The 27,299-nt window shown below is 37.6% G+C and overlaps 1 protein-coding gene across 12 annotated transcripts in view; it reads left to right on the top strand.

Moving 5' to 3' along the window:
- Positions 1-27,299, top strand: part of SPIDR (scaffold protein involved in DNA repair) — a 589,061-nt gene that overhangs the window by 411,174 nt on the left and 150,588 nt on the right. For 11 of the 12 annotated variants that reach the window (XM_082718857.1, XM_082718850.1, XM_082718858.1 and 8 more), the window contains 2 exons: positions 12,670-12,865; positions 14,553-14,800. In XM_082718857.1, the coding sequence (XP_082574983.1) occupies positions 12,670-12,865; positions 14,553-14,800 (444 nt within the window). Of the gene's footprint in view, positions 1-6,887; positions 6,968-12,669; positions 12,866-14,552; positions 14,801-27,299 lie in introns of those variants that run through there. The other variant, XM_082718852.1, reaches the window with a different exon arrangement.

The raw sequence follows: 27,299 nt of genomic DNA, 5'->3' as shown, positions 1-27,299 counted from the left end.
TCCTTTATTGTATTGCCTTGGTACTTTTGTGAAAAATCAGTTGGGCATATCTGTGGAGTCTACTTTTAAGTACTCTATTCTGCTTTATTGATCTATTCCTCCTTTATTGTCTATTCCTCCACCAAATCCATATAGTATTGATTATTGCAACTATACATTATGTTTTGAAATCAGATAGAGTGATTAGTCCCACTCTATTCTTTTTCAAAATTATTTTAGATATTCTAGTTCCTTTACCTTTCCATGTAAATTTTTTTTCCAACTTTGTTAGGGTATATGGACATATATATATTTAAGGTTTATAAGATGATGATTCAATATATATTGATATACATTGTGAAATAACTACCATAATCAAACTAATTAATGTATCTTTCACCACATTACTTACCTTTTCTTGTGTGTGTGGTGAAAACAAGATCTACTTCATGGCAAAGTTCAACTATATAAAATATTATTAACTATAGTCACCATGGTGTACATTAGACCTCTAGAACTCATTCACCTAATAACTGAAAATTTGTGTCTTTTAACTAATAGCTCTCTTTTTTCCCATCCCATAGCCCCTGTTAACCACAATTCCACTCTTGCTTCTAGCAGTTCAATTTTTTTAGATTCCACGTATAAACTAGATTATAAAGTATTTAACATTCTGTGTCTCATTTTTTTCACTTAGCATAATGTCCTCCAGGGTTGTCCATAACCATGTTTTCACAAATGGCAGGATTTCCTCTTTTATGGATGACTATTATTCACACGTGTACAGGCACACATGTGCATATATACACTGCATCTTCTTTATCTATTCATCTGTTGATAGGCATCTAGATTCTATCCATACTTTGGCTATTGTGGACATTGCTGCTATAAACATCTGGGTGCAAGTGCCCCTTCGCATCACCACATTTGAATCTTTAGGTTATATACCCAGTAGTGCGATTGCTGGGTTGTAGGGTAGCTTTATTTTCAAACCTCGATACTATTTTCCAGAGTGGCTGCACCAGCTTGCATTCCCAACAACAATGTAGGAGGGTTCCCCTTTCTCCATATCCTTGCCAACTGACTTGTCATTTCCTGATCGGTTAATTTTAGCCATTTTGACTGGTGTGAGGTGGTATCATGTTGAGGTTTTGATTTGTACTTCCCTGTTGCTGAGTGACGTTGAGCACTTTTTCATGTGTCTCTTGGCCCCCTGGATGTCTTCTTTGCAGAAATGTCTGTTCATGTCCTCTGCCCATTTCTTGATTGGATTATTTGTTGAGTTTGATAAGTTGAGTTGTCTGTTGAGTTTGATAAGTTCTTTACAGATTTTGGATACTACCCTTTATCTGATATGTCATTTGTGATATCTTCTCCCATTCTGTCAGTTGTCTTTTGGTTTTGTTGACTGTGTCCTTTGCCGTGCAAAAGTTTTTTATCTTGTTGCAGTCCCAATAGTTCATTTTTGCCCTTGCTTCCCTTGCCTTTGGCAATGTTTCTAGGAAGAAGTTGCTGCGGCTGAGGTCGAAGACATTGTTGTCTGTGTTCTCCTCAGGGATTTTAATGGATTCCTGTGTCACATTGAGGTCTTTCATCCATTTTGAGTCTATTTTTGTGTGTGGTATAAGGAGATGGTCCAGTTTTATTCTTCTGCATGTGGCTGTCCAATTTTCCCAGCACCATTTGTGCAGAGACTGTCGTTTTTCTAATGGACATTGTTTCCTGCTTTGTCAAAGATTAGTTGACCATAAAGCTAAGGGTCTATTTCTGGGCTCTCTGTTCTGTTCCACTGATCTGTATATCTGTTTTTGTGCCAGTACCATACTGTCTTGATGATAACAGCTTTGTAATAGAGCCTGAAGTCTGGAATTGTAATGCCGCCAACTTTGGCTTTCTTTTTCAACATTCCTCTGGCTGTTCAGGGTCTTTTCTGGTTCCATATAAATTTTAGGATTATTTGTTCCATTTCTTTGAAATAGAACATCCTGATAGGGTATTTTGATAGGAATTCCATTAAATGTGTAGATTGCTTTAGGTAGCATAGACATTTTTACAGTATTTTTTTTCCAATCCATGAGCATTGAACGTTTTTCCATTTCTTCGTGTCTTCCTCAATTTCTTTCATGAGTACATTATAGTTTTTTGAATAGAGATTCTTTGCCTCTGGTTAGGTTTATTCCTAGGTATCTCACAGTTTTGAGTGCAATTGTAAATGGGATTGAATCTTTAATTTCTCTTTCTTCTGTTTTATTGTTGGTATATAAAAATGAACTGATTTCTGTGCATTGATTTTATATCCTGACACTTTACTGAATTCCTGTATGAGTTCTAGTAGTTTTGGAGTGGAGACTTTTGGGTTTTTCACATAAAGTGTCATGTCATCTGCAAAGAGTGAGAGTTTGACTTCTTCTTTGCCGATTTGGATGCCTTTTATTTCTTTTTGTTGTCTGATTGCCGAGGCTGGGACTTTAGTATTATGTTGAATAATAGTGGAGATTGTGGACATCTCTGCTGTGTTCCTCAACTTAGCAGAAAAGCTTTTGGTTTTTCCCCATTGAGAATGATATTCGCTGTGGGTTTTTCATAGATGCCTTTGATGATATTGAGGTATGTACCCTCTATGCCTACACTGTGAAGAGTTTTGATCTAGAAACATGCTGTACTTTGTTAAATGCTTTTTTAGCACCTATTGAGAGTATCATATGGTTCTTGTTCTTTCTTTTATTAATGTATTGTATCACATTGATTGATTTGCGGATGTTGAACCAACCTTGCAGCCCAGGAATAAATCCCACTTGGTCGTGGTGAATAATCCTTTTAATATACTGTTGGATCCTATTGGCTAGTATTTTGGTGAGAATTTTTGTATCTGTGTTCATCAAGGATATTGGTCTGTATTTTGATGGGGTCTTTGTCTGGTTTTGGGATCAAGGTAATGCTGGCCTCATAGAATGGTTTTGGAAGTTTTCCTTCCATTTCTGTTTTTTGGAACAGTTTCAGGAGAATAGGAATTAATTCTTCTTTAAATGCTTGGTAGAATTCCCCTGGAAGCTACCTGGCCCTGGGCTCCCGTTTTTTGGGAGATTTTTTTTTTTAAAGATTTTATTTATTTATTTGACAGAGAGAGTTCACAGTAGACAGAGAGGCAGGCAGAGAGAGAGAGAGGGAAACAGGCTCCCCGCTGAGCAGAGATCCCGATGCGGGACTCGATCCCAGGATCCTGAGATCACCACCCGAGCGGAAGGCAGCGGCTTAACCCACTGAGCCACCCAGGCCCCAATTTTTGGGAGATTTTTGATGACTGCTTAAATATCCTTACTGGTTATGGGTCTATTCAGGTTTACTGTTTTCTCCTGGTTCAGTTTTGGTAGTTTATACTCTAGGAATGCATCCATTTCTTCCACATTGTCAAATTTCCTGGTGTATACTTGCTCCTACTATGTTCTTATAATTGTTTGTATTTCTATAGTGTTGGTTGTCATCTCTCCTCTTTCTTTCATGATTTTATTTATTTGGGTCCTTTTTATTTTCTTTTTGGTAAGTCGGGCCAGGGGTTTATCCATCTTATTAATTCTTTCAAAGAGCCAGCTCCTAGTTTCATTGATTTGTTCTTCTGTTCTTTTGGTTTCTATTGCATTGATTTCTGCTCTGATCTGTATTATTTCTCTTCTGCAGCTGGGTTTAGGCTTTCTTTGCTGTTCTTTCTCCAGTTCCTTCAGGTGTGGGGTTAGCTTGTGTACTTGCGACCTCTCTTATTTCGAGAAAGGCTTGTGTTACTATATACTTTCCTCATAGAACTGCCTTTGTGGTGTCCCAAATATTTTGAATATTTGTGGTTTCATTTTCATTTGTTTCCACGAATTTTTTGAATTCTTCTTTAATTTCCTGGTTGATCCATTCATTCTTTAGTAGGATGCTCTTTAGCCTCCATGGATTTTAGTTCTTTCCAAATTTCCTCTTGTGATTATGTTCTAGCTTCAGAGCATTGTGGTCTGAAAATATGCAGGAAATGCTCCCAGTCTTTTGATACTGGTTGAGACCTGATTTGTGACCCAGGATGTGATCTGTTCTGGAGAATGTTCCACATGCACTAGAGAAGAATGTGTATTCTTTTGCTTTGGGATGTTCTGTGTATATCTGTAATATTCATATGGTCCAGTGTTTCATTTAAGGCCTTGTTGATCTTTTGCTTGGATGATCTGTTTATTTCAGTGAGGGGGTGTTAAAGTCCCCTACAATTATTGTATTATTGTTGATGTGTTTCTTTGATTTTGTTATGAATTGGTTTATATAGTTGGCTGTTCCCATTTTAGGAGCATAGATATTTAAAATTGGTAGGTCTTCTTGTTGGACAGATCCTTTAAGTATGATATAGTTTCTCTTATTATAGTCTTTGACTTAAAATCTAATTGATCTGATATAAGGATTGCCACCCCAGCTTTTTTTTTTTTTTATGTCCATTAGCATGGTAAATTATTTTCAACCCCCTCACTTTAAATCTTGAGGTGTCTTTGGGTCTAAAGTGAGTTTCTTGTAGACAGCATATTGATGCATCTTCTTTTTTTTGGTTTTTTTTTTTTTTTTTTTTTGTATCCATTCTGATATCCTGTGTCTTTTGATTGGGGCATTAGTCCATTTATATTCAGGGTAACTATTGGAAGATACGAATTTAGTGCCATTTTATTGACTGTAAGGTGACTGTTATTGTATAGTGTCTCTGTTCCTTTCTGGTCTACTACTTTTAGGCTCTCTCGTTGCTTAGAGGACCCCTTTCAGTATTTCCTGTAGGGCTGGGGGTTTGGTGTTTGCAGATTCTTTTAATTTTTGTTTGTCCTGGAAGCTTTTTAATCTCTCCTTCTATTTTCAATAATAGTCAAGCTGGATATAGTATTCTTGACTGCATATTTTTCTCATTTAGTGCTCTGAATATATCATGCCAGTTCTTCCTGGCCTGCCAGGTCTCTGTGGATAAGTCTGCTTCCAATCTAATATTTCTACCTTTGTACGTTACAGACTTCTTGTCCCAAGCTGCTTTCAGGATTTTCTCTTTGTCACTAAGACTTGTAAATTTTACTATTTGATGGTGGTATGTGGACCTATTTTTATTGATTTTGAGCAGGGTTCTCTGTGCCTCCTGGATTTGATGCTTGTTTCCTTCCCCTAATTAAGAACGTTCTCCGCTATTATTTACTCCAGTATACCTTCTGCCCCTCTCTCTCTTTCTTCTTTTTCTGGAATCCCAATTATTCTAATATTGTTTCATCTTACAGTATCACTTTTCTCTTGAGTTCTCCGCTCATGGTCCAGTAGTTGTTTGTCTCTCTTTTGCTCAGCTTCTTTATTCTCCATCATTCGGTTTTCTATATCACAATTATCTCTTCTACCTCATTGATCCTAGCAATAAGAGCCTCCATATTGATTGCACCTCATAATAGCTTTTTTATTTCATCTTGGTTAGATTTGAGTTTATTTCTCCAGAAAGGGATTTTATTTCTGCAGAAAGGGTTTCCTTAATATCTTCCATGCCTTTTTCGAGCTCAGATAGCACCTTGAGAATCATATTCAGAACTCTACTTCTGACATATTACTAATATCTGTATTGATAGGTCCCTAGCCATTGGTACTGCCTCTTGTTCTTTTTTTTTTTTTTTTTTTTTTTTTTGGTGTGGTGAGTGTTTCCCTTCTTGTCATTTTATCCAGATAAGAATATATGAACAAGAGAATAAAATAATAAAACTGTGGCAAAGACCCCGAAAAATGTACATTAATCAAATCAGAAGAATCCCAAAACCGGGGGAGAAGAAAGGGGAAGGAAATAAATAAAACTAAAAAGTTAAATATATAGATAGATAGATATTAGACTGGTGAATAGAACAGAGCCACCCACATGATTTTGGGTGTATTCTCGTCTCATAGAAGAAACTACCTCCCAAAATTTTAAAGAAAGAAAAACATACACACACACACACACACACACACACACACACATAAGGGTAGGGGTAAACACAGTGAAGAGATGGAGTATGACTGTAAGGATGAAAAATTTTTTTTAAATTCTAAAAAAGGAATTGATAAGTTGGTTGGAAAAAGAAAAGAAAAAAAAAGAGGAGAGTATGTGTTCTGACTGGAGACTAGAATTAAGCCACTTGCTAGATTTAGGGCATATTTGATCTAGTAGAAGAAATTTTATCCTAAAATTGTAAAGAAAAAAACCTATATGTATACAAAAAATATGGTTAAATACAATTAAGGAATAAAATGAGTATAACAATGAAGATTTAAAGGAATTTTTTAAGAAAAGAGTATTGTTAAGATAAACTAAAAATGTTTAAAAAGGAAAGAAGAAAAACTAAAAAAATAGAATAAGAAAAAATAAAATGAAAATTTGACTTTGCAAGACTAAAGGATCATGGGAGAAAAGCCATGAATTCTATGCATTGCTTTACCCTAGCTCTGGAGTTCTACTGTTCTCCTGATCAGGGAGCTTGGTTTTGACTGGATGTTCTTGCTCATCTTCTGGGGCAGGGACGTGTTGTAGTATCAAATGTCTTTGCCTGAGGCGGAATTGCACTGCCCTTGCCAGGGCCCGGGCTAAATAATCTCCTCGCATTCACTCTTGGTAGTTTTCTTCCTTGAACACTTTCCGTACAGAGCTGTAAGCTCTGGAGGACAGTAATGAAAATGTCGACCTCCCAATCTTCAGCTTGGAGGAGCCAAGAGCTCGGGGCCCCAGTCCTCAGGGAAAAGTGCTCAGTCACTCCTGTCTCTCTGGTCTCCAGCTGTGCTCTGTGCCCACCTGCCTCTGATCAAGCGTTTCTATCTCTGGCACACAGCTCCATTTGGAGTCTCCAAACCCAGCAGATTACTGCTGCACACTCCTGCACCAGTCCTCCTGGAGGAGGAAAGAGGGGGTCTCTCTGGATCTACCATTTGTGGGGTCCCTGCTCAGATAGCAGTGGTTCAGCTATGCCTTGGATCACCATTTAAGGTAACCCCAATCTGAAAACTAACTCCTCTGCTCCAACTCTGTACTCCGCTGCCCTGCTCCGATACCTGGGAGCTCTGACACCCCCGATCTTTCTGTGACCCTGCAGGACCTGAGGCCACACTGTCTCAGCAAGGGCTCCACCCCCCCACTTAGCCTCTGGAGCAATGTCCCTCAGAGGAAAAGACTTCTAAAAGTTCTGATTCTGTGCTCTGCTGCTCCACCACTTGCCGGGAGCCAGCCCCTCCCACAGCGGTCTATCTTCCCGTCACTTTGGATTCACTTCTCTGCACATCCTTTCAGAAAGTGGTCGATTTTCTGTTCCTAGAATTGCTGCTCTTCTTCTCTTCTATCTCCTGTTGAGTTTGCAGTTGTTCAGAATGGTTTGATAACTATCTTGCTGAACTCCTGGGACCTGATGTCATTTTAGTCTCCTACTCCTCCACCATCTTGGTCCCGCCTTGGGTAATACTAGCTTTATAAGTTTAATTGGGCAATATTACCTCCTCTTCTATTTTCTGAAAATGATTGTATGAAATTGGTGTTGATTCTTCATTGCGCATTTGATAAAAATCATTAGGTAATATCTCCCTGGTCTCTGATAATTTTCTTTGCTCTAAAGCCTACTTCATATGATATCCCTCCCCTGGTATGTTTTTATTAGTGTTTATATGTATTTCCCCCATCTTTTTACTTTCATTTCACCTATATCTTTCCGCCCCCCCTTTTTTTTACTCTTTAATCTATTTTTTCAGTGTTCCAAGATTCATTGTTTATGCACCGCACCCATTTCACCTATTTCTTTATATTTGAAGTGAATTTCTCATAGACAGAATATAGATGGATCATGTTTTTTTAATCCACTCTGCTAATCTTTGTTTTATACTTGGTTTATTTAGACCATTTACATTTAATATAATTATTGGTATTTTAGGACTTAGGTCTACCTTTTTGGTTTTGTCTTCTTTATGTTCTCTTTCGGTTTTCATATCTGTTGTCTTTTTCCTAACTTCGTGTAGATTACTTGAACATTTTTTAGAATTTTTTTAATTATAATTTTTTGTGTATGTATCTTTTTATAGCTATTTTATTGATTGCTATAAAGATTAAATTTTATCACAGTCGGCTGGGTCAGCATTTTGTCAGTTTTTATGACGTGTATAAACCTTACCTCCTCTCCCTTTACTGTTTGCAACTATGATTTTCTTAAATTTTTTTTATGCATTTAGAACTAGATCATAGTGTTAAAATTGTTGCTGCAACTCTAAATACAATTTTGAAAACCTAACAGGGGTAGAAAAGCCTATTGTATTTGACTGTATATATCCACGTTTATTTCTTCCTTCCCACAGATCTTGAAGTTCTGTTCAGATTGGTTGAAGTCTATTTTTTCTTTGTTGTTCATATTGTTTAATTTCTGTTTTTATCCTTAGGTTCACTGATTTTTGTCTGTTGTTTGTTTCCTCTGTTCTGCTGTTGAGCCCATCCATTGAGTTTTTATTTTCATTTTACTTCTTGATTCAAAATCTCCATTCTAAAAAAAAATCTATTTCTTTGCTGAGACTTTCTTTTTATTTGTCTTATATATTTATTCATAATTGCTTATTGAAGCATGCTAATGATGGCTACTTTAGAATCTTTGTCAAATAATTCTAATGCCTCTGTCATTTCAGCATTGTCATCTATTAATTATCTGTTTTCATTTGAGATTTTTTTCTGGTTCTTAATATAAGAAGTGACTTCAGGGGCGCCTGGGTGGCTCAGTGGGTTAAAGCCTCTGCCTTCAGCTCAGGTCATGATCCCAGGTTTGTGGGATTGAGCCCCGCATCAGGCTCTCTGCTCAGCAGGGAGCCTGCTTCCTCCTCTCTCTCTGCCTGCCTCTCTGCCTACTTGTGATCTCTATCTATCAAATAAATAAATAAAATCTTCAAAAAAAAAAAAAAAGAAGTGACTTCAGATGGTAACCTGTACATTTGAGGTATTATGAAACTCTGGATCTTATTTAAATCTGTTTAGTGAGCTCTGTTCTGAAAGGAGATATGGAAAGACCTGGGGAGCTTGTTACTGCCAGGTGGAGGAAGAAGTCCAAATTCCCCACTTGGCCTCCCTTAATACTGAGAGGGGAAGGATTCCTTGTTACGGCTAGGTAGATGTGAGTTCCAGCTTACTGCTAGGCTTCCACTGACATCATCCTTGCTGGGAGGGTCAGGGGTGCTGCTTCCCACATGGCTTCCACTGAGAGGACTGGAGGATGTTGTAAGGATAGAGGGTAGCCAGGCATACTGGTTACTGATGGGGGGGAAGGGTGGAAGTCCAGGCCCCCAGGCGATCTCCACTGACATGGTATGCGTGGGTTGGGGGTTGATCAGAGAAGGCTCATTATAAGCCTACAGGGATGGAAGTACCAACACCCTATCCTGCCTTCTCTCACACTACCCTACGTAGGCTATTGAGACTTTTTATTACAGCCTGACCAGAGCTCCACACTCACCCTCTTCTGGTGTGTATGATAGCAGGTCACAGGTTTTCTGTGATGTTTGCCTATAGTAGAGCACTCATTTTCTAAAAGTTTTGTATTTTATTAGGCTGTCCCTTAGTTCAAGAAAGTAAGCTTTTGTAGAGGATTTTATTTTTCCAGTGGTTTATAATGGAACTTATTTTTCTTCCTTATCTTTTTTTAATGTAATTTTATTTTATTTCTTTTTGGTGTTCCAAAATTTATTGTTTATGTACCATACCTAGTGCTCCATGCAATACATGCCATCCTTAAAAACCCACCACCAGACTCACCTATCCCTCCACCCCTCTCCCTTCCAAAACCCTCAGTTTGTTTCTCAGAGTCCACAGTCTCTCACGGTTTCTCTCCCCCTCCGATTTCCCCCAACTTACTTCTCCTCTCCATCTCCCAATGTCCTCCATGTTACTTCTTATGCTCTACAAATAAGTGAAACCATATGATAATTGATTCTCTCTGCTTGACTTATTTCACTCAGCATAATCACTTCCAGTCCCATCCATGTTAATTAAAAAGTTGGGTATTCATCCTTTCTGATGGAGGCATAATACTACATTGTATATATAGACCATATCTTCTTTATCCATTTGTCTGTTGAAGGGCATCTTGGTTCTTTCCACAGCTTGATGACAGTGACTATTGCTGCTATGAACATTGGAATACAGATGGCCCTTCTTTTCACTACATCTGTATCTTTGGGGTAAATACCCAGGAGCGCAAATGCAGGGTCATAGAGTAGCTCTATTTTTAATTTCTTAAGGCATCTCCACACTGTTTTCCAGAGTAGCTGCACCAACTTGCATTCCCACCAACAGTGTAAGAGGGTTCCCCTTTCTCCACATCCTCTCCAACACATTGTTTACTGTCTTATTAATTTTGGTCATTCTAACTGGTGTGAGGTGGTATCTCAATGTGGTTTTGATTTGAATCTCCCTGATTGCTAATGATGATGAACATTTTTTTTCATGTGTCTGTTAGCGATTTGTCTTTGGAGAAGTGTCTGTTCATGTCTTCTGCCTATTTTTTGTCGTGATTATTGTCTTGTGTATGTTGAGTTTGAGGAGTTCTTTATAGATTTTGGATATCAGCCCTTTGTCTGTAGTGCCCTGATTAAAATGATTCAAAGTATAGGGATAGAGGAAACATTCCTCAACTTCATAAAAGCTATCTATGAAAACCCACAGAGAATTTCATTCTCAGTGGGGAAAAGCTGACAGCCTTCCATTTGAGATCAGGCATAGGACAAGGATGCCCACTCTCACCACTGTTGTTCAACATAGTACTAGAAGTCCTAGCAACAGCAATCAGACAACAAAAAGAAATCAAATATATTCAAATTGGCAATGAGGAAGTCAAACTCTCTCTTTTCACAAATGACCTGATGCTTTATATGGAAAACCCAAATGGCTTCACCCCCAAACTACTAGAACTCATACAGCAATTCAGTGATGTGGCAGGATACAAAAATCATTGTACAGAAATCAGTTGTTTTCTTATACACTAACCGTGAAAATATAGAAAGGGAAATTAGAGAATCAATTCATTTACTATAGCACCAAGAACCATAAGACACCTGGGAATAAACCTAAGCAAAGAGGTAAAGTCTCTGTACTCGAGGAACTACAGAATACTCATGAAAGAAATTGAGGAAGATACATAAAGATGTAGAGGCTTTTTTTAATATAATTTTTTAATAAACATATAATGTATTATTAGCCCCAGGGGTACAGGTCTGTGAATTGCCAGGTTTACACACTTCACAGCACTCACCATAGCACATACCCTCCTGTAGAGGCTTTTTTATCTATACCCATCGCTGTATCAGGTTGCCATCTTCTTCAGTTTGAAGTCTGGGATATAAGAGGCAAACAGAAAACCCAGGAACTCACCACTATTGTTTCTTAAGTCTCAAGGTCTCTAGGGCTGGTGTGCCTTCTTCTTTCCACTTTTCAATGTCTTATGTTTAGTTGATATGTAATGTTAGGCATTTTGGTTGTGCTTAATAGGATAAATTAGGGAAAATATGTCTACTCCCACCTTCCCAGAATAAGAAGTCCTAAATTTTCCTTAATGTTAAGTAACACTGCCTCCTTTGAGAAATGAGTGCTGAAGATGTCAAATCAGATGTCTAAAAAGAACCAGGAGAATTTTGTCTGTTATGTCCCCACATTCCTTTTTGAATTAAATATGAAGCATTTCTGTGACTGTGTTCTATTTGACAGTGAAGGTAGAAGGTTCTTTGGGTCTTGCTGTCATGTGTTTGAAAGATTAGAGGTGTCAAAGTGTCTGAAGGTTTCATTTGTAAATAACATTTATTTTAATGTCTGGGCAATTCTTGAGCCTGTTGATAGTCTTTGCTCACTCCCTGCATTTCTCCAAGGCCATCGTCAACCAGAATAGGAGACCTGAGGGAACTCAAGCCCAAGCAGTGACGTGGCCTTCTTCCATTCCACCTCTCCTGACACAGACTTGCACTGGAAAAGTAAAATTAACATTGACATTTACTCCTGAGCATGTGAGGGTGGGTGCCACTTCTGTTTGTTTGTTTTATTGAAGTATAGCTGACATACAATATCCCATTAGTTCCAGGTGTGCAGAATAGTGCTTTGGTAGTTCTGTGCATTATAAATGCTTACCACGATAGGTTACCATCTGTCATCATACAAAATTTTACAATGTTATTGACTCTGTCCCCCATGTAGTACTTCTCATCCCCATGATGTATTCATCTTATAACTGCAAGTCTGTACCTCTGAATCCCCTTCACCCATTTTGCCCATCCCCCCCAACCCCAAGCCCAGCCCCTCTGGCAGCTAACAGTTTGTTTTCTATATTTATAAGACTGTTTCTGTTTTTGTTTGTTTCTGTTGTTTTTTAGATTCCACATATAAGTGAGCTCATATGATATTTGCCTATCTTTGTTTGAGTTATTTCACTTAATATAATACTAAGTCTATTCATGTTATAAATGACAAGATCTCATTCTTTTTATGGCTGAATAATATTCCAATGTATATATGTACCACATTTTCTCTATCCATTTGTTCATCTGTGGTCTGACTTTGTTTTATCTATCCATAGCAGGTGAATCATTGCCCTTTATATCCCTGATTTAGCAAGAACATGAAGGAAAGCCAACATTGTAAATAAACTGTAACTGTAAGCTGTTACATTTCTTTCTCTTTTCCAGGCAAATGCTTATTGCCCCAAGTGGAAGTTGCCCTGTAATTCTGAATACTTACTTTTGTCAGAAAGTTGTTGCCAAAGAAGATTCAAAAATAATACATGAAGTGCACTGTTGGGACACAGCCCTTCCAAGAAGAAGTATCACTTTGGCTCAGAGGTTTAGATTTAGGAATCTAACAAATATATCACCTGAAAGCCAGGTAAAATTTCATTTGTTTTCGATGTTTTATGCTTTGTAATAATACTGGATTTGAAAGCAGAGATGTTTACCTTTGGTTCCTCTTCAAATACTCAGTAAATATATATGCTAGAACATCTTGTTATTACTGTTATGCCTGAAAAAAGTATGTAGTGGTTTAGTATTTAGTAACCTTCTTTTCACAGTATTTCATCTATCTAATTGTGTTTTTTTAATCTTTATCCTTGTATATCAAAATATATGGTTTTTCTCTTATTCTCATTTTGTAATTGTCTAAGAATTTTGCTTAAGCTTTTTATTTATTAAATTAAAAAGTTATATTTTTCTTTTTTACATTATCTATATCCTTGGGATAAATAGAGCTGCACAAACTTGAAATTATATGCTGTAGATTGTTTTTTGAAATTTTTTTGGCCCTGGGTCATGATTATTTGTCAAGATAAATTTAGGGAACCCCCTAAATTTCACTCATAGAAGGCATGAAGGGCACTCCAGGGACTGTTCCAGGTTTTAAGTGTCTGTGACTCCAGGTGTACCATCTCAGGTTCACCCAGTTAGCTGAATCAACACAGAATGATTGGTTTGAATGCTAAGAATGCTGACAGATAGTATGAGGGGATATAAGAAAAAGAAAAGTAGGAGTTCCTGGGTGGCTCCGTCAGTTAAGCATCTGCTTCAGCACAGGTACATCCAGCTCCTTGCTCAGCATGGAGCCTGCTTCTCCCTCTGGCTGCCACTTCCCCTGCTTGTGCTCTCTCTCTCTTTCTCTCACAAGTAAATAAAAATCTTAAAGGAAAAAGAGAAAACTAGCAAACTTTCATCTTGTTTGTAAATATGTTAACAAGCCTACTCTCCCTTAAATAATCAAAAGAAGTATCTGAAGGGGATAATAGGGAAAAGGGGACTCTCTAATTAATTTAATTTATGACTCTAAGTGCATCCCTGCTTTAACGTTTAGTTGTAAATAGCTATTAATATTAAATTCTTGAGATAACATTTTTATCTGACAACAGTGACAACGAAGCCATTTTGTAACATCATGGTTATGAATATAGGCTTTGGAACCAGATATCCTGGTTCAAATTCTGCCTCAGTCATTTATTGTTGAGTAACACTGGGCAAGATTCATAATTTTTCTGTGTTTCAATATTTTTATCTTTAAAATGGTAATAATGATATAATCTATCCACTTGGGTAGTTATGAAATTAAATATGTTCGCTATGCAAGTATAGTACATAAAACTGCCTGGAATGTGCTCTAGAAGTGTTATTGTGAATTTAATATTATTGTAAAGGGTTATTAGGAGGCTACATGAGCTGTGAAGTGTCTAGCCTAGTAGACTGCACACACCAAGAACTTAATAGTGACTTAATTTTGAAACCCTTGTCATTCTTTTGTTTTTTAGTTTGTCCTGTTGAGATTTTACATGTTTTCAAAGACCCAAGAAGATCTGTGCTTCTATTGATTGGAAACACTCTTTGCTGTTCCCATGTTATCTTGTTCACCCTGCCCTCCTCAATAGTATTAGTTACCTGGCAGACACAGAGGCCCACACAATGTTTTATCTTCATCATTCCTTTGGTATTCTGCAGTTACATCAGAAGATTGCCTCAGAAAGTCGTGATTTAGAATGTACCATGCTGTTATGAGTTAAACTGAAATTGCTCCCTCTGCATGTCTTGGCCAGGTTATATATAGTGGTCTCACTACCATAAGGACAGACTGTACCCATGGACATGAAGAAGCAAAACAGTGCTTCCCAGCCGAAGCTCACCTGAGGGATTCTCTTCTGGATGCAGTGGAAAGCCAGGGAGCTGCCCCATGGCCAGGAGTTGGGGTCCGAGTGGTGGTACAGAGAGTTTACTGTCTTCCCTACAGATATCAGCAGGGAGGTGGCTCAGCTGCTCCACCTGACTCAGACCCACCCAGAGTTAGGTGAGTAATTGAGATACAGGCATGGGTACTAGAGTCACTTAGAGAAAGTAGAGACTCTTACTGGAGAAAGAGACTCTTGGCTGCATTCACCATATACTTGAGTTTTCTTTTTGTTGTTGTTTTTTTCTTGCATCAAAATTTGAGCCATGTGGTTTGACAAAAGAGTCTGTTTATTTAATATAAAAAGTTCTACTAAAAATTTAATTTTTTGTGTTTACTTTTACCTTTAATGGTTCATGTTATTGAAAGTAATATAGACAAGAAATACTGGTATTCTTCCATAAAAGCCAGGACATGTGGTTAACCGTACCTAAAAAGACCACTGCAATATCTGTCAAGGTTTATATGCCTTAAAAATCGAAATAAGGGACGCCTGGGTGGCTCATTTGGTTAAGCAGCTGCCTTTGGCTCAGGTCATGATCCCGGCGTCCTGGGATCGAGTCCCACATCAGGCTCCTTGCTTGGCGGGGAGCCTGCTTCTCCCTCTGCCTCTGCTTGCCACTCTGTCTCCCTCTCTCTCTCCCTCTGCTCTCGCTTCTCTCTCTATGACAAATGAATAAATAAAATCTTTAAAAAAACAAAAATCTAAATAAATAAATGGCAGTTAGTGAATCTGTGGCTTTCAAAGAGTGCTTTTCTAACCTGTGTCAGCATTACCTAATAGAACTTTCTGCAATGATATAAATGTTATGTATTTGTACTATTCAGTGAGGTAGTCACTGACCACGTATGGTTACTGGGCATTCAGAAATGGCTAATAGGACTGAGGAACTAAATTTCAAGTTTTATTTAATTTTAATTAACTTTTAAATTAAAATTTAACTATTTTAAGTGGCCCCGTGTGACTAGTAGCTACCTTGGTGGACAGCACAGCTACATAAGCCAAACCAAATTCAAAGTACTTTGCTCATACTAAATATGAGAATGATACCTTCTTTTACTTGTATTTAGGCCCTTCCTGTATTTTTTCAAATAGCGGTAGTCATGTCATTGACTGAAGAGTTTATTTATGTAATAGCCTTGGCATAGCCTTTTGAAGTTATATTTATTTCTAAGTTAAACTGCCCTCAAAACAATGAGATGGACTTATAACAGAAATTGAAAGTATAGATGCCAATTCATCAACTTTTTTTATATCTACTCTTTTTTTATATCTGCTCTTAAAATAAAACACATATTTAAGAAACAGTAATTACAACAATATCTTATTCTTATAGAGCCTTCTGATACCATTCAGAATAAGCGACAAGAAACATTTCTGTGTTAATTATGAATCTTCTTTGGGTAGGTAGCGTTTTATTTGAAAGTCTTTTGAATTCCAAAAAATCTCCTTTAGGTGTAGAATTAGAGAATATTTCTTTTGGATTTATAGGAAAATTTTTAATTTTATTTTGTTTGGAATATGTGTATGTCTGAGATGATTCTATCAGTTGTACAGTTTTTAACTTGTAGGCGTAGACCAGTCTCATAGTCTTTAACTTAAATCTGTGGTAAACCTAAATAGAATTATCTGAGCCAGTTATGGATCAGACATAGGTTTTGTTTTGTTTTACATTTTTCATGGAATGTATTCAGCATTAGGCTTTGGAGAAGGAACTACTGAGTAACCTAAGCAATGATGATCTAAAGCTTCTCCAGACCAGCACACAGACCAGACACTCAGAGGAGACTAGGGATAGCAAGGACTGAGTCACAATGATGAGAAGGCAAAGTGAAATTGACAGTGAGGTTGCTTCCTTATGAGTAATCACAAGGAATGGACACCTTGAATCCTGTCCCTCTAGTTCCTTTGGTGGTACTTGTTTTACTTGTTAAGCAAAAAGAAGAACTGGAAGCTAAGTTCTGGTGAATTGCTGCCAATGGCTAGCATTATGAATGTTTTGGATTTTTACCTTAGAACATATGCTAGGACATATCAAATGAGACTATGCTAAATTGTGGATTGAAAAAGGATGGGCATAAACCTCAAAAATAAAAAAATAGCATTGTTATTCCGATGTAGTTAAATATGCATTATGTGTGCTGTGTTCCTGTAGCACACATGAAATTATACAATGTTGAGGCTAGATGATACTAGTCACATTTCACAGATGAGGAAACTGAGCCTTCTTACTTGCTGACAGTTATATAGGTAGACAAAAAGAATAACATCATGAGATATAGAATCCCAAACATGTCAGGGTTGTAGAGAGTATGGAGCTGAAAGAAAGAGGATAAAATTGAGTTAGGACCAACCTGTGACTGCTTAAGTCTGACTGGGGAGCAGTGGCCCGGGGAGGTGCTGTCAGGTCATCCTGGGCAGCAGGAGTAGTGAAAGTACCCAGCCATGGGGAGAATTGATTGGATTGTGTAAGAAAATGAATCTTTGGACAGATAATCATAGCATTTGAGCTTGGGTGTGAGAGCAAGGCTTCTAAGATATTTTTTGGGTACAAAAAGGTATTATTGTAAAACTGATTATTAATATTTTCTAGATTCATAATGCTATAATAATCAAATTCCAGTTTACAAACAAAATTAATGTAGAAGTGAAATTATCCTTAACCCTGTACTAATTCTTTGCTAATGTATATTATAAAAAACATTAAATATCTGCTTTGGAGGATCATTTAGAAACATGTTTTCAAATGTAGACTTTTATTTATACACATGCAGCATGTACCTAAGAGAAAACATGGCTAAAAGACTTAACTTTATCGTTTGGAAGATTCTTTTCTACTTACAGTTTCTACCTATAACTTTGGTGAACTCCTGTGCAGCACGTGGGAGTCATTCTCATCCAGAGGCATGACTGCAGCAGACAGGGGTAATGGCATAATGATCCCTTACACTGAGGGCAGCTCCAGGTCTGCTCTCTTGCCATAACCTGCTATGCCCCAGAGATCTTTCTATCAGTGAACTCAAAGACAATGTTGATCACTATGTGTTTTCCATAATGTTCCAGAAATTACCATATCCCAAGAAATTAAGGCCTGGAGAAAAAGAAATAAAGTGTCATATGGTAGATATTTTGCAGTTATATTATAATAATTCTCTCTTTTCTGCCCAAATGAGGCCAGATGACACCTTATGGAGCCCTGTGGTGTGTCTTATATCTACATGTACTTAGTACCTCAACCATAGGTGTCTATATCAATTTGTTCCCAGTGCTATAGTAGTCTCTCTTTTCTAAGATCAGTAAGAGCTCATCTTCTGATGCCAGACAGCCAGATTGTTGCCAACTTTGAAATAAAAGGAAATTCATTTGAAGCCAGCCAGTCCTGAACAAGGTCACATAAGTTCAGTCAAAAGGCTCATTTCCTCTAAGCTGTGAAACATTATCTAAATATACTTTAGATTTCAGGGGTGTCTGAGTAGCTCAGTTTGTTGAGCGGCCAACTCTTGGTTACGGCTCAGGATGTGATCTCATGGACTGTGGAATAGAGCCCTCTGTCCAGCTTCATGCTCATTGGCAGGGGTCTGCTTAAAGATTCTCTCCCTCTGCCCCTCCCCCCACTTTCATGTGCTCACACTCTCTCTAAAATAAATAAATCTTTAAAATACACACATACAAGGGCGACTGGGTAGCTCATTGGGTTAAGTCTCAGCCTTCGGCTCAGGTCATGATCTCAAGGTTCTGGGACTGAGCCCCACACTGGGCTCTCTGCTCAGCGAGGAACCTGTCCCCACCCCAAACCTGCCTTTCTGTCTACTTGTAATCTTTCTCTCTCTCTCTGTCAAATAAATAAAATCTTTAAAATATATATATACATATATATATACTTTAGATTTTATGTGTTGCATGTATACACACATATGTATACACACATATGTATACACTTTAGATTTCAGAAATACAACATGTAAGAGTCTCCTGTCCCTTATTCTTCTGGATAACTTCTTTTAACTCAAGCTACTAAACACTTCTACAAAGTTTCTCTAGGTGTTATAGGTCAGAATAACCAATACAAACCTAAGTTTTATAAATCACTAAAATCAAAAGTAACAAAAAACCAACTCTGAAGGTACTCCAAAAGCACTAATTTAGGCAGACTGTCCAGAGCCCAAACCCACCTTTATCTAGATTCACTATGTATTGAATGAATGTTAAATAAATGCATGACTAATAAAGCAATGAGGTTTTTTTGTTTGATTGTTTGGGGGTTTTTTGTTTTGTTTTGGTTTTTTGGCAGAAAGGGAGCACTGCTCTTGGAGAAAATTTGTAATAGAGGAAACTGAGGCCAAAAAAAAAGTAAATGAATTTCCTAGTGACTCCCTACCTCATGGTAGAGCAGACTCTGGACCAAGTTACCTTACTCTCCATCCATGCTGGTTGTCATTAAACATTGACTTTCTTTCTCCCTTTCTGAAACATCTGCTCCCTTTCTCCTTCAGATATTTAACTTAAGGACAAATAATTTAATTTTTATCTTTTAGGGATGTACATACTTTTTATTTATTTATTTATTTTCAGCATAACAGTATCATTATTTTTTCACCACACCCAGTGCTCCATGCAATCCATGCCCTCTATAATACCCACCACCTGGTACCCCGACCACCCACCCCCCGCCACTTCAAGCCCCTCAGATTGTGTTTCAGAGTCCATAGTCTCTCATGGTTCACCTCCCCTTCCAATTTACCCCAACTCCCTTCTCCTCTCTTTCTCCTCATGTCCTCCATGCTATTTGTTATGCTCCACAAATAAGTGAAACCATATGATAATTGACTCTCTCTGCTTGACTTATTCCACTCAGCATAATCTCTTCCAGTCCTGTCCATGTTGCTACAAAAGTTGGGTATTCGTCCTTTCTGATGGAGGCATAATACTCCATACTTTCTTTTTTATTTTAATTTTAATTTTTTACTTTTTAATTAATTTTTATTAACATATAATGTATTATTTGTTTCAAGGATACAGGTCTGTGAATCATCAGTCTTACACAATTCACAGCACTCACCATAGCACATACCCTCCCCAATGTCCATAACCCAGCCACTATGTCCCTCCTCTCCCACCCACCAGCAGCCTTCAGTTTGTTTCCTGAGATTAAGAATCTCCTGTGGTTCCTCTCCACCAGCCACCCCCACCCCATCCCATCTTGTTTCATTTTTCCCTTCCCCCTCCAAACCCACGCCCTGCCTCTCAAAATCCTCATATCAGTGAGATTCTATAATTGTCTTTCTCTGATTGGCTTATCTCACTTAGCATGATACCCTCTAGTTCCATCCACATCCCTGCAAATGGCAAGATTCCGTGTTTTTTTGTTGGCTGCATTGTATTCCATTGGGAAATACACACACACACACATCTTCTTTATCCATTCATCTGTTGATGGATATCTAGGCTCTTTCCATAGTTTGGCTATTGTGGACATTGCTGCTAGGAACATTCAAGTGCACATGCCCCTTTGGATCACTACATTTGTATCTTTAGGGTAAATACCCAATAGTGTGATTGCTGGATCGTAGGGTAGCTCTATTTTCAGCTTTTTGAGGAAACTCCATACTGTTTTCTAGAGTGGCTGCACCAGCTTGCATTCCCACCAACAGTATAGGAGGGTTCCCCTTTCCGCATCCTCGCCAACACCTTTTGCTTCCTGTTATGAACTATATCCCATTCTTTTAGGTTTTCCTTGCTTGTGCTCGCTCAGTAAATTTCAATCCTCTTTTAATCATTAGCTCTGTATTCATAAGTCTTAAATAAACACTTCAGTCTCAGCTTCCCAGCTCTTAACTTTTGCTTACTTCCTTTCTAAGACAATTCTTGGTGGTCTGTATGATATCCCAGGGTTGTTTTGCCATGTTTTCTTTGCAGTCCTGTATTTACAGAGTTTTGCAATTATAACCATAGTCTAATATTAGAAAACTTTTCTGACCTCAAAAAGAAACCCCAGACCCATAGACTGTTTACCCTTCGTTCCCTTAGCCTGTGGCAACCACTAATTTTCTGTATCTATGAATTTACCTGTTTTAGACACATGTAAGTGAACCATACAATGTATGGTCTTTTTTTTATTAACATATAATGTATTATTTGTTTCAGGGGTACAGGTCTGTGATTCATCAGTCTTGACACAATCCACAGCACTCACCATAGCACATGCCCTCCCCAATGTCCATCACCCAGCCACCCCATCCTTCCCACCCTCCTCCCTTTGTGGAACCCTAAGTTTGTTTCCTGAGATTAAGAGCCTCCTATGGTTTGTCTCCCTTTCTGGTTTTGTCTTGTTTCATTTTTCCCTCCCTTCCCCTATGATTGATCCTCTGTCTTCTTCCTCAATTTCCTCATATCAGTGAGATCATATGATAATTGTCTTTCTCTGTTTTTTTTGTTTTTGTTTTTGTTTAGAATTTTGTTTAGAATAATAGCCTCTAGTTCCATACAATGTATGGTCTTATGACTGTCCTCTTTCACTTAGCACAATATTTTCAAGGCTTACCCATTTATCCATGTTGTGACATGTATCAGTATTTCATTCCATTGTATGGGTATGCCATATTCAGTTTATTTATCATGTGATGAACATCTAGGTTGTTTCTGCTTTTAGCTTATATGAATAGTACTTCTATGAACATCTGTGTACAAGTTCTTTCTGTGAATGTATGTTTTCATTTCTTTTGAATATATGTTTAGGAGTAGAGTTGCTGGGTCATATGGTAACTGTTTAATTCTATGAAGAGTTAAACTGTTTTCCAAAGAAACTACCATTTTACATTCCCACCAGAAGTGTATGGGGGCACCAGTCTCTCCACATCCTTACCAAGACTTGTGATTATCTTTTTTATTATAGCCATCCAACTGGATGTGAAGCGGTATATCCTTGTTGCTTTGACTTGTGGTTCTCTAAGGATTAATGATGTTGAGCATGTTTTCATGTGCTTTTTGACCATTTTTATACTTCTTTGGAGAATGCATCTTCAGATCCTTTGCTTGTTTTCATAAATGGGTTATCTGTCCCTTTTTTGTTGAATTGTAAGAGTTCTTTATTCTGGTTACAAGTCTTTTATCATATATATGATTTGTAAATGTATTCTCCCATTCTGTGGAGTATTTGTTCCACTTTTTTGACAGTGTCCTCTGAAACACAAAAGTTAATAACCTTAGTGATGTCCAATTTATCTTTTATTTTATTCTCTCATGCTTTGGTGTTTTAGTGTCACATCTAGAAATAGTTGCCTAATCCAAGATTATGAAAGTTTACTCCTACATTTTTTCCTAAGAGTTTTACAGTTTATAGTCTTCATTTAAGTCCATGATGGATCTGAGTTAATTTTTGTGTGTGGTGTGAGGCAAGGGTTTATCCTTTTATATCTGCGTATCCAGTTGTCCAACACCATTTACTAAAAAAAAGACTGTTCTTTCTCTTTGAAACTTTCTTGGTACCCTTGTCAAAAATCAATTGACCACAGATATAAGTGTTTATTTCTGGACTCTCAGTTTCTTCCATTGACCTATATATCTATCTTTATGCAAGTACGATAATGATCTTAATTACTAAAACTTTATAGTACATTTGGAAATCAGAGTGTAAGTCCTCTAACTTTTTTTTAAGATTGTGTTGGAAATTCTTAGCCTCTTGAGTTGACATTTTAGTTTCAGAATCAGTTTGTCAATTTTGGAATAAAATAATTGTATTTTTGATAGAGATTATGTTGAATCTGTAGATCACTTTGAAAAGAATGGCCATGTTAGCAATATTTAGTCTTTAGACCCAACATGGGATATCTTTTCATTTTATTAGTTCTTTAATTTCTTTCAACAGTGTTTTATGGCTTTCAGTACAAGTCTTAATACTTCTTTAGTTAAATTTATACTGAAGTTTTCTTTTATGCTGTTGCAAATGAAATTATTTTCTTAATATTATTTTAGGTTATTTATTGCTAATGTATAGGTATGCAAGTGACTTTTATATATGGACCTATCTGCTGAAGTCTTGTAGAACTTGTTTATTAAGTCTAATAGTTTTTCAGTGGATTCATTAGGATTTTCCATATGTGAAATTATGTAATCTTTAAATAAAGATAGTTTTACTTCTTCAGTGCAATCCAGATAGGTTTTATTTCTTTTTCTTACTTAATTGTCCTGGCAATTCTTTAAGTATCTTAAGGCGGGGAAAAAGAAATTGTTGTGTGATGCTTTAGTGCAGCCACGGTAGCTCATCATCTTCTATTCACTCTTGAAGTCCTATGCATCCTTCACTACCCAATCTTATACCACTTGCCTCATGAATTCTCTCCTAATTTCCCCTATGCAGTTGGCCTCTTCTTCAGATGGTAGAATGAAAAACGACTTAGCTATATTTTTTTGGTCATAGGTAGGTAGGTAGATAGATAGATCTTAACTCTTTTTATTTTCATAACAACCCCATAAAGTTAGTACCATTACTTTCAAGCCTGAAGATTAAATGACATAACATTTACAAAATGCCTGATACCAAGTAAACGTTCTTAACACTATTTGTTTTATAATATTATAGTTTTTGTATTATAGTTAGAGATATGTTAGTCTTTACTGTAATATTGTGAAGTCCTTGCTGGTAAGGATTATGTGAAGTAGTAGTGGTAGTATTCATTAATGCTTTTTCTGCATATACGCTTCCTACTATATAAGTTGCTGAATATATTTCTGTTATACCTCTTTTTTTCATATTTGTGACTGTTGGCACTATATTATGTCTCTGTGTATCATTTCTCCCATTATAGATAGCAGGAAATTGACCCATTTTTCTACCCTTTATCTTTTTTTTAAGCTTTTATTATTTTATTGATCTAGGGTCAGGTTTCAGTTAGCAGACTGAAATTTTAAATGATTCAGAGTAGAATTAGAATTGTAGATTATTTAAAAACAGTATGTTTATGTTCTTAAATATTCCCAGGTGTCTGGGTGTCTCAGTCCATTAAACATCCAACTCTTGATTTCAGCTCAGGTCATGATCTCAGGGTCATGAGATCATGAGCACCCCCATCGAGCTTCATGCTGGGCATAGAATTTGCTTAAGATTCTCTCTCCCTCTCCTTCCCCCCTCCCCCTAAAAAAATATTTTATGATACCAACCCATGTCATTTGATCCATCCTTTACATTTATGACTGACATAACTTGAATATGTATCCTTAATGAGCTCATTAATAATATGAAATTGAAATGGAAGTTCCCATGTTCTTTTTTTTATATATTAAAATTGTTGATACATTTGAAGGAAAAGATCAAAAGGAACGACAACAGCCATGTGCTGTGAGTATAGACAATCGTGAAAGTAATATTTTCATAAAGAATGAACATAGCAAGAATAATTTTCCAGATTCATAGCCAGACGTAGTGTGTGCATCCATAGTTCTAAGTTTGCATCTTAACCTGGTCTTGGTGATCTTCCAACTCCTGTTATCCATCAAAATTGAGAGTGATTTCAGAGTGGCCCAATATAAAAGGCAGAATTATCTGCCTGATCCTGACCTCCTTTCCCTGGAAACTTTTGTTGCTAAGAGGGGATGGAGACCTCTACTGGTCTGTACCCCAACCCCTCTGTGCCTGCAGCTGCAATCTGGAGCATTACTATGGCTGTGCTAGAACTTTTCTATGAGCTATACTGCCTTTCTGGAATGTATTTTTTTTTAAGGTTTTATTTATTTATTTGACACAGAGAGAGAGAAATCACAAGTAGGCAGAGTAGCAGGCAGGGAGAGAAAGGGAAGCAAGCTCCCTGCTGAGCAAGAGCCTGACTCAGGGCTCAATCCCAGGACCCTGAGATCATGACCTGAGCTGAAGGCAGAGGCTTTAACCCACTGAACCACCCAGGTATCCCTGGAATGTATTTTTCTGATATGACAGAATGGAGAAGAGCTATGAAAGACAGAACACACACACAGGCAGAATCTATAATGACAGCTAAATGCAAGCACACAGCACCACATAACCCTTAATCAAAAGCACAGACAGGGTGAGAACAAGTGTAATATCCATCTTGACTCCAGCTCTAGTTAGCCTGCTACACCTTGTTGTCCCTTTCCTCCCTGTTTGGCTCTGTCAAGTGACCTGTTCCTGCCCTATTTCCCAGCTGCTGCTAGACCCAGAGCACTTGGGGCAGCCATCTGGCAGTCTTGGTAAGCTCATCCTTGTGGTCATTTCTTGCCTCTACAGTTCTAATTAGCTAGAGCCAAATCAACCCCATGCTCCATAGAACACTGAAGCAACCTCTAAAACAATTCTTTGGAAGAGTGTCCTTCTTCACAAGAAAAAGACATTGTAATATATGAAAAGGTACCCTTGTCTTTTCTGGACCAGTTTGCCTAGCAGTGATATCATAAATGTTCTGAACCTTCACATTTATTTGCACAGAGACAAAAAGGGAGTGACAGATACAGGTATCTAGACAGGTACTTGATCATATAATGATCATAATGGCCAAGTATTATACATTGCACTGGTATTTGTCAGTGCTTTCAAAATAAGGCCATACATACATATTTTTTTTTAAATTTCACTTGTCCCATTTAACCCTCTGGGGTTAAGGACTGTGAATCATGTTATTCTGGTACCAGATCATGAATGTCATGGGCACCTAACAAGTATATGTAGATGAGGAAAAGTACAGCTATGGAGGCTATGTATTCTCCTTCTTTCTCAGGACAAACTCGTCCATGGACATGTACTATAGTGTTGTTTCTCTCAAGAAAATGATAAAGAGGCTAGTGCAGTAAGAAGTGCCAAGAATACTCTGCTTTAGAAAAAAGGTAAAGTCTATTTCACACCAATCTTACAGAAAATTAGATACTTGGACTAGATGCCTCTACAGTGGGTTCATTTAGTGTAAGGAAGGAGGGGAGTAGAAGAGGAAAAAGGAGGGGCACCTAGAGAGGTAGCAAAGGAGGAACAAGAACAGCTCTTGACTGAGGACTTACAAAAAAAAAAGAAAAGAAAAGAATTAGTTGGTAATGATTTAAGAGTTTGAAAACATTTGTTACAATTAATGCAGAATTAGGAGATATCAAGAAAAAATTAAGCAGTCATAGGTAAAAGATGAAAGGATGAAAAACTCACTTTTAACATTAAACCAAACCTAATTACTTGAAAAGGAAGGAACTCATGATTTGGATTAAACAAAGGAAGACTGAGTCATCCAGGGGAAGATGGTAGGGAGAGGTTTTACAGGTCTTTAGTAGCTCTAAATCTCACAGTTGCTGTGTGAGCTATGTGTCCTGCCCTGCCATTTCATTTGCCTTAAGTGATGACAATCCTTCCTCTCTCTGGTGGGAATCTGAGTGCAGGTGTTACAAGCTCCGGAGGTTGTAGGGGAGACAAAAAAGAAGCAGACCGTATGTTTGGGGGTAAGAAGAAGAATGAAATAAATATCAAAACTGGGGCACCTGGGTGGCTCAGTTCGTTAAGTGTCTGCCTTCAGGTCAGGTCATGATCCCAGGGTCCCGAGATTGAGCCTCACATCAGACTGCCTGCTCAGTGGGGAGCCTGCCTGCCTCTCCTTCTCCCTCTGCCTGCTACCCTCCCTGCTTGTGCTCTTTCTCTTATTGTCAAATAAATGATTAAAATCTTTTTTAAAAAATTGAAAAAAAAATAAAACTCTCCTGGATGTTTTACCACTTAAGCAGACTTTTGGAAAACTTAGAGTTAGCTTATTCAACTCTGTACGTCGAGTCTTTGCACCCAGATAAGTTACAACAGAAGAATACTGGCTATCCAAGAAAACCACAGACATTGAACGGGGAAAATCTGAAGTCTTAAAGGCCTTTCTTTCTTTCGTTTTTTTTTTTTTTTTTTTAAGATTTTATTTATCCATTCATGAGAGACAGAGAGGCAGAGGCAGAGGAAGAAGCAGGCTCCCTGCCAAGCAGGGAGCCCTGTGTAAGACTTGATCCCAGGACCCTGGGTTTATGACCTGAGCTGAAGGCAGTCGCCTAACCAACTGAGCTACCCAGGCTCCCTTAAGGGGGTTTCTTTATGTGAGCTATAGAAAAGTGGAAAATTATATGTTAACCAATTAAAAATTTGAAACAAAAAAAAAAAGTGGAAAACTGTAATGACAGCAAGGTTGGTAGTAAATCTTATCTTTACAGCTTTTGAATATAATTAATCCCAGTTTTTATTCCGCTCATTAATGCGGCATCTTCTCTTCAGAAAAGACTAGAATGAGATTTCCTAAAATGTTACATACTTTGGACAAAGGTTACCATATACAGGTATCCCTCATTTTTCCAAAGTTCACATTACATCACTTCGCTTTTACAAAAGACCTACATTAGTGCCTGTTTTTGCTAACCACAAGAAATCCAAAGAGGAGTTATGCTTTTATGAAAAAAAGTGAAAATGAAAAGCAACAATAGCCTTCGGCATTTGTTTTGCAGCAAGCTATTCTAGAGGCAGCACATGCCCACCTGGGCTGGCACTGTGAAGCTCTTTCCATGGAACTACACCCAAGATCAAGCCATCATGGCTTTGAACTGTGTCTGTGAGCATCTGTGCTTTATCTCAATTTATTTTTTGTACCTGTTAGTGATATGTGATGT

Source organism: Mustela nivalis, assembly GCF_964662115.1.
Source record: "Mustela nivalis genome assembly, chromosome: 2".
In the NCBI taxonomy this organism is placed as follows: Eukaryota; Metazoa; Chordata; class Mammalia; order Carnivora; family Mustelidae; genus Mustela; species Mustela nivalis.
The sequence above is the reverse complement of the archived record's forward strand: the minus strand, read 5'-3'. Positions and strand labels throughout refer to the sequence as shown.